The 12,270-nt window shown below is 37.8% G+C and overlaps 2 protein-coding genes across 5 annotated transcripts in view; both read right to left on the reverse strand.

The window, feature by feature from the left end:
* Positions 1-2,545, reverse strand: part of dnai7 (dynein axonemal intermediate chain 7) — a 10,090-nt gene extending 7,545 nt beyond the window's left edge. Inside the window, exons 1-5 of one of the 3 annotated variants that reach the window (XM_007567982.2) lie at positions 2,020-2,545; positions 1,321-1,338; positions 1,109-1,163; positions 347-435; positions 133-237 (exon numbers count right to left, since the gene is read on the reverse strand). In XM_007567982.2, coding sequence (XP_007568044.2) covers positions 133-237; positions 347-435; positions 1,109-1,163; positions 1,321-1,338; positions 2,020-2,022 — 270 coding nt within the window. In that variant the 5' untranslated portion in view covers positions 2,023-2,545. Of the gene's footprint in view, positions 1-120; positions 238-346; positions 436-1,108; positions 1,164-1,320; positions 1,339-2,019 lie in introns of all 3 variants that reach the window. The other 2 variants (XM_016679588.1, XM_016679589.1) reach the window with 2 other exon arrangements.
* Positions 2,546-2,657: 112 nt separating this feature from the next.
* Positions 2,658-11,254, reverse strand: prkab2 (protein kinase, AMP-activated, beta 2 non-catalytic subunit). Of its 2 annotated transcripts, none has more exons than XM_007567911.2 (8): positions 11,126-11,253; positions 8,655-8,834; positions 8,368-8,525; positions 8,102-8,195; positions 6,044-6,158; positions 5,791-5,924; positions 5,604-5,672; positions 2,658-4,676 (listed from the first exon to the last, which is right to left on the reverse strand). In XM_007567911.2, exons 2-8 carry the CDS (start codon positions 8,808-8,810, stop codon positions 4,599-4,601), a joined length of 804 nt encoding a protein of 267 aa, XP_007567973.1. In that variant the 5' UTR covers positions 8,811-8,834; positions 11,126-11,253; the 3' UTR covers positions 2,658-4,598. The 2 variants fall into 2 exon arrangements, with proteins under 2 accessions (XP_007567973.1, XP_007567974.1); XM_007567912.2 differs by having other exon boundaries at positions 4,310-4,676; positions 11,069-11,254.
* Positions 11,255-12,270: the final 1,016 nt, after the last annotated feature.

The raw sequence follows: 12,270 nt of genomic DNA on the forward strand, positions 1-12,270 counted from the left end.
AATCACTGAAATATAATTTGCATACTTTATATGCAGAGATGTCTGGAAAAAAAACCCTCAAGCTATGAAGTAAGTCTTTTTTATATTTAAATGTTGAAAAGAATCAGATTATTATCGTACGGTGAACACTACCTCTGCCTTTTCTGCAGCATCAACCTTCCATCTGATTATTGCGGAGTAGTTTTCCTCCAGCAGATGGCGCAGTTCGGTAAGCTCAAAATCTCTGTTCTGCTCTGCCTGTCAGCAGCAGACGTATTACATTATTTTACGCTGACTGCAGAAATCAAAGTTACGTGCAGCTGTTATATTCCACCAAAGTTTGGAGTTTATTCTGCAAGGATCTTACCTTTTCCTCTAGCTTTTGTATCTCCTCCAGCTTTCTCTCTCTTTCCAGCCTCTCCTGTTCTTCTATTTCAGCTTGGAGCCTGGCTGCCTCTGAAGACCAACAGGACACCAAACAAATGTAAGTCACTTCACCACTGCCAATTGAAAGAAGATGTTTACATATACCATATAATGAGAATTAAAATTTAATAATCATTTGAAACTTTTTCCTTGTTTAGGTCAAAACTATTTCTATTGTTTTAAAATGACTTTTTTTCCTACAAATTTCAAAGTTTACATACTGGGAAAGTCCAAATTATAATCAAACACAGTTTCTGTAGAATTCAAAACTGAGACTTTTAAAAAACTGTTATGAATTGAGTTCATCGTGACAGTCCTAATATAAAACTGGAAAACTACGAGGATTTTGAGGAAGAAATGGTACTACAGTACTTGTGATATTTACTATAGATATTGTCACATTGTTACATACTTTGCACAAACACAACAAGCTCAGATACATTCTTCTTGTATTTAGAATAATAATTTAGGTAATTCTAGCTGAGCTAAAACAGGAAAAGATTAGCATGAAGTAATAAGAACGTGCATTTTTATACAGTGTATGTACATGGCTTCAGTTGTTATAAGCTGCAAGAAAGTTTAGTTATGAGTTGAGGCTTAAAATAAAATGTTGAATGCTTTAAAATAACTACCTTCTTTATACAACAAAATAAAGGTAATAAATAAAGCTATCTTTATTGTAGCTATAAAACATAAGAATTACCTTCTTCCTCTTGCTGCTTCTTTAACCTCTCTGCTTTACTCATCCTGACTTTCTTCTAGAAACATCCAAAATGAGAGTGTTTAACATAGAAAACCGCTTTATTGTACCTAGAGACTGGATAGTGTTAGAAAATTTTAATTTAAAGAAAGTATAGGGATTAAAGGGATTTATTGTGAGATTAAATAGACTAACTGTGTGCTTCTAGCACATACCTTTTTCTTCTTGGGTGGCTATCATTCACGAAAAAGAAAGTTACAAAAGGACATGCAAGGAAAAAATGAAATCAAGGTTTAACATTAGACATTAGGATTTGAAGAAGACAATTTTTACATTTAAGATTCCAGGGCCCAGAAAACCGAAATAGAGAACACACAAAGAGATAGACAAAGACAGTATTATCTCCAGATAATACTTTAGTTTAAGAGAACATGTTCATGCCAAGACACTCTAGAAAATAAAAGATTTTAAACCATAAACAGACAAGTTTGTGTCTAATTTACATTAAAAAATATATAACTTTACATTTTCCCATTTTATTGCATCACAACTACAAACTTCCTTGTATTTTAATGTAACTTGACACTACATTACTACATTAGTACAATTTCTTTTCAAAAAGTTCATCATAGAAATACTGGACATGTCTCCTGATATCGAGATGCTTTTTTAAATTATGTTAAATTGATACAAAGAAAGTGACTGATCAACTGTTGTGCTATAAGTTTTCTTTCACCTTCAGAAATGCTTTTGCAGGGAAGTATTTTCATTTAAAAAAAATAGTGAGAAAACAAATTAGGACATTTTGACCCATTTAAAAATGTGAACTCCACCGGAAGTAATGCAAAACATGTTCTGACAAAAATAATCTAAATATTAATCGTTTTCAATAGACAAAACTTGTCAAAACTTACCATTTTGAATGCAAGAGAAAACTCATGTGTACAGGTAACCACAGCAACCGTTGTGCATGCGTAGTTGTGTCTTTTTAATTTGCGACATAGCGATACGCTGAGGACAACAAAATTGAAATATCCACAACTTGTCCGCTTGAATAATTATTATTTCTTGTTGCCATACATCCGCTAACATTGAAATAAATACAATGCTTGAAATGCACAAATGTAAATGCGTAGCTGTCGCTTCGACGATGCGTTGACGCAGTAGCCATTTTGGTACGGGCACCTGCATGGAAATATGCTGTTGCATCGGACTTTCTACAACAATTATTCGCAATTATCAACTGATTAATTAGTTTGACGTGTGGCATAAAGTCATGTATACGTTTCCATACTAACAAAAAAAATCTGTAAAATAGAATTGTAGTCAATAATACCAAGACCATCAAAAACTGATTTAAAATGCATCGTAATGGATAATATGCCAACATGCAAAATTTACTCGCCTGTTAAAGCAATAAGATCTGCCAAAACTATCTGCCTAGCATCCCCTCAAAGCAGCAGAAAAAGTAGAACTTTAATTTGGTTGACAAGTAAGAAATGCATAAACAAATAACAAAAACACAAATAAAAAAAAAGCATCAGAAACTGGATTAGCATCAGTGTCCAATCTTTATTTGCAACATTCACAAAAGGGCTGCAAAAATATTCAAGTTTTGGTTTTAGCTTTAAAACTCTGTGTTCGTGGCACTTCTTGAAACTGCCTCATCGGTTCTCGGAGCCTCATAAATGCTTGGGACGCAATGTCGCAGGCAGGCTCAACATTAACAAGATGCTTCCAGCTCTCTATGTGAACCCTGACAGGGTTTTAGAGTCCCTTTTTTTTAGTATGTGCACACAATTAATTCAGGCCAAAGAGCAGCACACCAAATAAAAATAAAAACACTTAAATATTTTTCATGAACACACAAGTGAACAAAATGTACATTTAAATCTATGGCAGCTACTCCTCATCACAGCCCCCTTTAGTTCATGTGGTGATCGCTTTCTGAATGTGTCCTCCCAAGCTGTGGGTATTAAAAAGAGCAGCCTGCTGACACGTTTTCTCTACATGCGACAAAAAGACGGTACATTCATGTTTGGTAAATAGAACTATCTAGTAAATCTAACACAACTGATGTTCAACATACATTTACATCAGAGAAGCTAAAGAGCAAGAGTTGTGTGCTGCTGCATAGTTACACGATCACATCAACACTCCTGCTCACAGGATGGTAAAGTGCTCACAATCTCATCTGCTCAAAGGCAACGACAGAAACCGAACACAGACTATTCAACAATATTCTCCATTGGTTCACGGAGTTTTCCCGGCTTAGCGACTCAAATTTTTTTCAAATGTATTTGTACCCCTTGAACTTTTTCTCCATTGGGATTTTTTTTGTCCAAGGTCAACACAAAGTACTGTAAAATTCTGAAAGGAAAATTACAAATGCTATTCAAATTTGGTTACTTACTACATTTTGAAGCGTGACCCCTTTACTTTGATACACCTGAATGAAACACTTTATTCTCAATTGCATTGAGAACTGACCTATTTGGTTAATCTCGGTATGAAGGTCTGTTGGAGGAAATTAGTGAAGGGATAAAGTTGTAAAGACATTTAAATCAGAGCTCAGTTACATGACAACATCCCACGCTTCGAACGTCTCACAGAGCTCTGTTCAACTTGTTATCTGATGAATAAAAATCCTAACACTCTTAAGCTACATAAACATACCAAGGAATGGCCATCCATCTGAACCAACAGTGCATGAAAGGAGAGCATTACAAGAGAAACAGGCTCTTTGTAACTTGGGAGGAGCTCCTGAGATTCGGTGCGGCCCGTCACATACATCCCCACCAAAATTCGTTAAAAGTTTGTCGCTGCAGTGAAAGAAAAATTCAAGGAATACGAATACATTAACAACACCGTGTACAGAAACCATTTTGTTGGGTAAACTGAAATCGACTCTTTGTTTTCAGTAGACTCTACCGCGAAGTTGATCAAAGCAGAAAGTCGTGCCCCCAGTTCTTTGAACTGCTTTTATGGCACATTATTGCACTCAGGTTAAAACAGTGGAGAGGATCAGTCCCTCATTCTGCATACAGGAATCGGGGAGTTTAGGTAACTGTAACACAGTCAGATAAAGCATGTAAAGGTAACCGGTTTGAAGCTGAAGCTCATCACTAACATCCCACCACAGATCACTCACAGGTCATCTGCCACACAAAAGTTACAAGATTTTTTTTTCTTTTTTTCTTCTTCTTGCAAACCAAGATGAAAAAACAATCACAACATGTTGCGACTGATCCAGTCTCACACGTAGTCATTAGGATTTAAAGCCACAGTACGGTAATCTCTCCCTGAAACCCAACACAAACACACTTCTACTTTTGTACAGAGCCCTATTATAGACAGAAGTGCAGTCTCACTCAGAGTAACTGGTGCTAAAAATTGCTTGTAAATGTGTTTTGCTGCAAGATTCGGCTAAATGCGGAAAAATGAAAAAGAGTCAACAAAAGCAGCTGGAGAAAGAACTCTGGGGCACAAGAGCTTAGATGGGCTTGTAAAGCAAAGAGGTGACGTATTTCTTCTTGTATCTGTGAGTAGCGCTGAGGACCATTACGCCGTCCTGCACACAGGGAGAAAACACATTAAGGGAAAACTGTGTCAGATTAAAGCCAAGAGAAAACAAGCAACGACTGAAGAGTTTTACGCAGCAGCACCTGAGACAAAATGGCACAAAGACACTAATTGATTTTAAAATACCAATCATAAATGGAGTAGTATTCATAGCCTTCTTTTTCACCTTATGTCACAGCGTAACAAAAAACTTTGTTAGATTTTATTGAGATTTTATGTGATAAACCAAGAAAAATATGTGTATTATTGGGGGAAAAAAATGGTTTCTAAAATTTTCGATATGGTTCAATAAGGAAAAACATTTTTGGCAAATTTTTTTCTGACACCAATTTTTTTTTTTATTGATTTTGAACATGATAGCAGTATAAAATAACACAAATTTAATTTGAATAAATTATAATTACTTGAATAAACATTATATATCCAAAAATAATTTTTCCACATTTAATTTTTCCACGTTCAGTGTTTAGAACTGACTGGAGAAAATGTTGGATTTTACTCGGTGCATAAAGTAATATAAACCACTTCAGCCACTGCCTACATAAATAAAATATAAAACTGTATAATCACTTGAAAATGTTCAATTTTGATGTTTAGAAATTTTCAAAAATAAGCTTTGGGTTGGTGTGTCACATAAAAATCCCAATAAAATACATGAAAGCTTTGGGTGTGTCACATGAATATTTTCGCGAGCCACTCTGTTTAATTTAAAACAATCACAAGAGAAACAACAGTTCTGGTTTAATTGAAGTTTTCTCCGAACAATGTGTTCGGATAAAACGATGTGTTATATCTTTCTCTGAACAGCGTGTTTCTCTGAAAACACTGTTTTCCCTGAACAATGTTATGTTCAGAGAAAATAACATTGAGTGTAATATTTCATGTAATAATCAACCTTTGCTGCTAGTAAACCTACCTTTATTGAGAGAGCGTAAAGGTGATTAAGCATGACATGGTTGGGTTCAGGCAGCAGGGCAGGATCACACTGAAGGAGACAGAGAAAGAATAATGACAAAGAAAGTCATCAGTTAAGAAGCTGGAAGGGGTCAGGTCGAGTATTCAACGCGTGGAGAGGCGAGAATGAGAACGCTGAAGAGACTGACCGACACATTGGTGTCTTTGTTGAGAATAACTTGAAGCAGGTGAGGAGGGAGGATGGGCGGCGCTTTGAAGTGCTCTTCTGGTCTAAAGATGTACTGTTCCTGACCGTAAGGTCCTGGAGGGGAGCTGGACAAGTCTGTGAAGATGCAACACAAACATTACAAAAGAAAAATAAAGAATGCTTATATCTGCTCGTTACCTGTGCTTCAGACAATTAGAAACAGCGCAAGAGGAAGTGACTGAGAGCCGGCTCACCTGAAGTGTCGGAGCACTCCAGAGAGTCGACCTGCAGGGCGTCAAACACCTCAAAGTCCGACTTCTTCACAGTGATCAGGTTGTTGATGGTGCCGAGCTGGCTTGTTACCACCGGCTGCAACGCAGGTCGCAAACAAGAAGGTTTTTAAGCCATGCCGATTCAACGTGAAGCTAAACAGATTCAGACAGCAGAACCAAGTAGCGCCAGAGAGCCAGAGTCAGAAATGCATGCAAAGCAGCAAGTTGATGTGGTAAACAAATGCGCTGTGGTCAGTTTGCAGAGGCTCAGTCAGTAATTAGATTACATCCTGTGAGCCCAATGGATCAGTACAGTACAATCAGAATGATGAATACACTTCACAGTTATCCGCTACCCCAGAAAGAGAAACGCTCAGAACCTTAAATACACTTTTTATTACAACAGCATAATCTAACCTTGGAAATCTTTTAATTAAGCTATAAAAAAATATTTATTTAGACCAGATCAGTGCCAAACTCAAGGAAACACCTACACATCCCAATACAGCAGATATAACTGAGGCATTACTTTAATTTATCATTTTCTCCTAAGTCAGACACAGCGTCTAATTTGTAAATGTTGACTTTCAGTTTCCCTGATATGGCGAGACAAAGGGTCCACCGCTCTTAGCCTCTCTTCAATATGGGAAAGAAGAGAGAACATGCCATTCAAATAGGATCTGCGTTGATTCTCATAATTTGGGGGATAGGCCATGAGAAATTAAGCCACTCGTCTAAATCTGTATACATCTGCAGATAGAGTAATGATTGAAAAGTTTAAAACAACTGGAGCTGTGACGAAAAAAGAAAAAACCTGAATAAAGACCTAAATTCATCTTGATATCTACATCACAAATGATCATTTTCAGTGGATACCGGAAAATAAAATCTGTTCAGCATAAATATATAATTTTCCTTAAACAACGAAGGTTTTAACAGTTTTGTGGGAAGGAAGTGAGAATGAACCGTTTAGCAGAAAAACACCGCAAGTGTGTGTGGTGGTGTGAAGCAAAGGATCAATTTATGAATAAAAATAAAAACAAAAATGCCCTCGCCCCCACTGGATAGGATGGAGGACCTGTGATGCTGTGGGATTTATTATGCCATCTTCTAATAAAAAAAAAATAAGCAAGAACTAATCAACCTGAAAGTCTTTCTAAAATAAGCTCACATACATTTCTGTCATTATTCTTTCACTATTATTGTGAGCTGGACGCATCACAAAGAGTGCCGCCAAATATCCACCTCTCCTCGCTACACTAGATACACAACTGTGGCGCACACTGTGCTCGGGGTTTAATTTCACATTCCTGTTTATCAACACAAAGGGCTTTGTCCTGCTGGGTCAGGTGGCAGTGTTGGGCAATTAAACACGTGGAGGTGAGAAAACAGATGCAGCAAACCTGGACACCTCTCTGCGTTTGTCTTTCTCAGCTCATTAGAACAGAGTTTAGTGGGCCGCCAAACATGAGCCTAAATAAGCAACGTTTAGTCTGCACTAATGATTTAAACACCATGGCTTTGTGAAGGCACAGCAGGTTTTCTGTTGCTTTGTGATTCCCTCCTGACCCACCAGAACAACACATAACTGGGCTCTGATGCAATAAAATAGCATTTCTTTGGCTTATGACCTCCTGAAAATGTGCTGGAGTCATGAGCTGGGCTTCTGTGTTGTTATCTTGTGGACGCAAATGAGTAAAAGGAAGATTACAAAAACACCCAAAAGATCAGCCATCTGATCACCTCATAAAATAAAATAAATAAAATAAAATAAGATAGCGTTAATTCACTTCCTTCCAAGTCGCTGCAATCGCCTTTAATCTGAAATTGTTTCATTTAAGTTCATGGCAGGTAAAAAAAAAAAAAAACTATTTCTTTGAACGTTTGAAGCTTTCTCTCCCTCCCCCCAGGCTGATATTTCTGATCAGTTTTAAAATGCAAAGTGAGCGACTAGGTCTGATGAAAAACTGATGAAAACCTGCAGAGTAAATGTGCAAGTTTGTTGACAGCACATGAGCACAAACAGCAAAGCTGCTGTACCTCAGAGGGATCATGGAGCCACTGTCCATCTACAAAAAACTTGTACTGGTGCTCTCCTTCAGGCAGGTCCAGAATGGCTACAAAGTCATTGTGGCTTCAAAGACAGAAAAGAAAAGGGGAAAAAAAATAGGAACATCAGTGCTACGCCAGAATTTCTCCCTTTGGGTGAATAAAATCTACGTACGGCAACTGATGCCAAATGTCACCCCAAGGTTGATTCCAATAAAACAAAGTGAGACAACCGAGAGCTAATTAATCCTCTTCACCTCTTATTTAGGGGTATCTTGTTGCTCCAGTTATTGAAGGAACCAGCTATATAGACTTCTTTACCCCCGCCAGCCCAGCGAATAACAGTGGGTCGAGCCTGAGGACCGGTTTTAACCAGGTCGTCCAGATCGGGAGTGAATTCTTTGTCTCCTGAAGACTAAAAACAAACACATCTGGATGCTGTGTTGTTGTAAAGAGATAGTTTGAAATCTGAAATGTAAATCATGTATAAAAAAAAAACAACAAAAACAAAAAAAAAATTCTGAACACATCATTGGGTGTGTACCTTTGACTCAGGTCCATGTGTGTTGAAGACGTTGGGGTCGTCTGTGCTGTCCACCATCTTGCTGCCGGACTCCTGGTCCTTGTGGCTGCCGCCGCTGTCGGTGCGATGGGCTTTCCCATGGCGATCTCCAGACACTCTGTCACTTGTGTTACCCATGGTGCCTCACTACTCAGCGTGCCACTGGAGAAGCAAGACTAATTATTTTAGTAGGAATTCGCCGCAGCATTACTTTAAGAAACTAAATGGAGCAGCTGGAAAATTATATCTAAGGTTGAAACGATGAATCAGATTAATCGTGATAAATCGATAAGTGAGATAATCGGCTAAGTTAGTAATCGATTAATCGCTAAGTGGACTCAAAAACACTCCATTTGCTGCAAAAAAAATTAAAAAAAAACACTCAGAGCAGTAAGTCATTTTGAATTTCAAATCTTTATATTCAGCTAGTTTTACTGCATTTTAGGCAATAAAATGTTTTGGGGTTTTTTTAGTTACAAAAGAAGAACTGGATTATTTATTTATTCTCATATTTGAATGTGTTTGTAATATCGTATCAAAAATGTTTAAGTGGTTAAATAAAAAAATCTGTAGAATGTGACTATTTTCTTTATCCAATTAACCGCCAGAAAAATCCATTTCTAAAATAATCATTAGTTGCATCCCTAATCAGGCTGGAATATTACTATTCTGAGATGAATGAGACAAAACATTTAAATTATCTTATGGTACCAAGTTATGGCCTTGTGGTATAAATGCATCCATTTCTTATGACTTCATTTCATATGGCCTACAAAGAAAACAATAGGATACATTTCTTAAAATTATTGCAAAAATGCAAGATTACAAAGAAAAAAGGAAGCAATCGGGACTTGTTGCAACTAAAATAAAAAGCAGGTGAGTGCCGTTAATTACTCCCTTCAACTATTTTGCAAGAAGCACAAAAGCTCCAACACCACATTAGTCATCCACTTCTGCCTCTCTAGGTTTTATTCTGTGAGCTAATGTGCCGCAGGGTTTAATTTTGCCTATGAAAAGATTTCAGACTTTGCACTCGCCTCACAAAGCTTTTGTGGGAATGATCAAGCCATTACTTATGCAGTCTCATCCTGTGGAGACAGATCTATGATTTTGCTGTCACGGCGCAAAATAGTGGTCATTCTCTGTGTAGTGGAAAAGTCAACAATCAGAGATTATGAAGGGCCAAGGGACCATAAGAGATATCAAGGAATGATCACCTTGAGAAAAAAAAACAAACCAAACAGTTTCACAGTATGACAGCATTAACACAAATATACACATACATAGATATCTCATATTCAGTAATTTTGAAACATAAAACAACAAAGTTGCACTATCAAGTCAATTTAAATAAATCTAAGCTTGATTCTAAGAAGAATGGGCAAAATGTCAGTCTGCTAATGTGCAAATCTAGTAGAGACTATTAAAGTCTTGCAGCTTTAATTACAGTGAAAGGTCATTCAACAAATTATTAACACTTTGTGTACTTTTACACTTTTCAGATTGTATTTTTCCACTACTTTTGTAGTCGTGTGCTGCTTTGGTGTTTGACTCAATAAATCCAAACAAGATCATTCACGTTTGTAATGGTCACAAGCGGAAACAGGAAGCTGTGAATAAGTAAGTTTTGTAAACTTGCTAAGAAGCTATCTCAAACTACTAGGGTGTCACGTTCTCTCTCATCTTTGTCAGTAGCCAATCAGCCCATTGTAAAAGCTTGAAACATAACACTGACAGATCGATAGATCGATAGATACCAAACATGATCTCAGACCCGCACACTGTCAGTTCACAGCCCTGCTGGTATTCTCAAAAGAATGCGATGACAGTAGTACCTGACAAGCAGAGACAGCTTCCCTCAGCGCGCAGGTCGCATCAGTACACTTATAGCTTCGCTTTACGGGCGGAAATAAAGGAAACACACACACACACACGCGCGCGCGCATCTTTTCCCGATCAACAGTTGTCAGAATAAAGGCTTAAGGGCTTTGCAGAAAGGTTAAAGGGCTTACAGAGAGTCCAGACAGATAAAGGCCGGTTGCCGTGGCTCACAGCCCGTTTGCTGTGTCTGTGAACTTGGACTCGTCTGGGCAGATCCCACAACAAATCAACCGTTTATCTTAAACACACACGATGTCCAACACAGCACCGCCACTCAAACCCCAGCGGATGCAAGATCAACGGATTCAATTATCTGAACCGGATCAAAAAGTTGAAAGGAAGACTCCCATCTTGGCAGCCCGTGGAGTCTCCCTGCTGGATGGTCAGCTGTGCCCTCCCGCCTCCTCAGCTCACTCCGACAGAATATTTTTAGCTGTAGTCAAAGTCAGCTAGCTAACCGTCAGCGACAACACACAGGCAACTTGTTTTATCAGAGAGGACAGAAGAAAACTCACAGCAACTACGAGAACCAGCAGTCCGCCGGGTAGCCGCAGCAGAAGTCAGACACTCACCGACACCAGCCGCTGCTCCTCGGTACTGCAGGAGGAATATGTGCCCCTGTTCTGCTCTGGTTAACCCTCCATCCAAAACTGCAGCGAAGCAAAGTGGTGCCCCAACTACGGCTAGCGCTTAGGACAAAAAGGAGCCTGACGGTTAACCAATCAGGAGCGAGAAAGCATGTAGCGTTATCAACGGAAATGCATTTTAATGCGGAAGTACACATCTGATATTTATTATGAGATCTAATTGGAGCAGAATTGATCATTTGTCATAAAATTAAAATAAATATTAATAATAATATTAAGCAATTCTGACCCCCTGCAATTTTTCTAAAATAACCCAATGATCTGCATTGTTGTTTTTTTGTTGTTTTTTTTGCAGTTTTTGAAGCAGCTGCATACAAAAAAAATTCACACATTTTTTGTCCAGTCCTTATAGCCAAGTTTGCGTGCTTTGATTTAAGGAAAGTGAAAAAATGGAGGACAAGCAAAAAAGTGGCAGATGTAGCCCTTGTAGTTAGTTTTAGTTCCCGTATTATGGCTTTTATGGATGAAATTATGCCAACATTTTTTTTTTTCTGGAAGGAGAAACTCACTAAGGAGGAATGCTATGGTAGCTTGAACACAGGAAATCACTTGTGCAGCTTCCAGGTACATTATTTTAAACCTTTACGTTATCTGCATTTGACAGAAATTGTTACCTGCAAACCATGATACCTGGATACGATTCTCACTAGTGTTAAGAAAAATAACTTTCTAGCACTTGAATAATATGCAGACAGTGAATATTTCTCTTCATGTAACCTGCAGCGAACAAATGTCTTTTATAGATGCCTTTGTGTCATTTAGTAACTATAAATCTGCATGAACAAAGAACGTGAGAAGCTCTTCAAGGATCTATTCTCTACAGAACTGATTTTTAGCCTTGGAATTTTAAGGCCATAAACGGTGACTTCTGTTTTTTCTGCAGTCAACAGGAGAAAATTCTGCCTATTCGACTCACTGATATTATTGAAACATGAGTGTTATCATAAACTAATATCTCAAATTTTAAATTCTATTTCAAACTGACAAAATAAAGTGTGTTTTGTTAAAACAGGACATAAGATAAATTGTGCATTATTTTCAGTAAAAATGTAATTGTGGCTTACTGGTGA

This window comes from Poecilia formosa, unplaced genomic scaffold, assembly GCF_000485575.1.
Source record: "Poecilia formosa unplaced genomic scaffold, Poecilia_formosa-5.1.2 Scaffold215, whole genome shotgun sequence".
NCBI lineage: Eukaryota > Metazoa > Chordata > Actinopteri > Cyprinodontiformes > Poeciliidae > Poecilia > Poecilia formosa.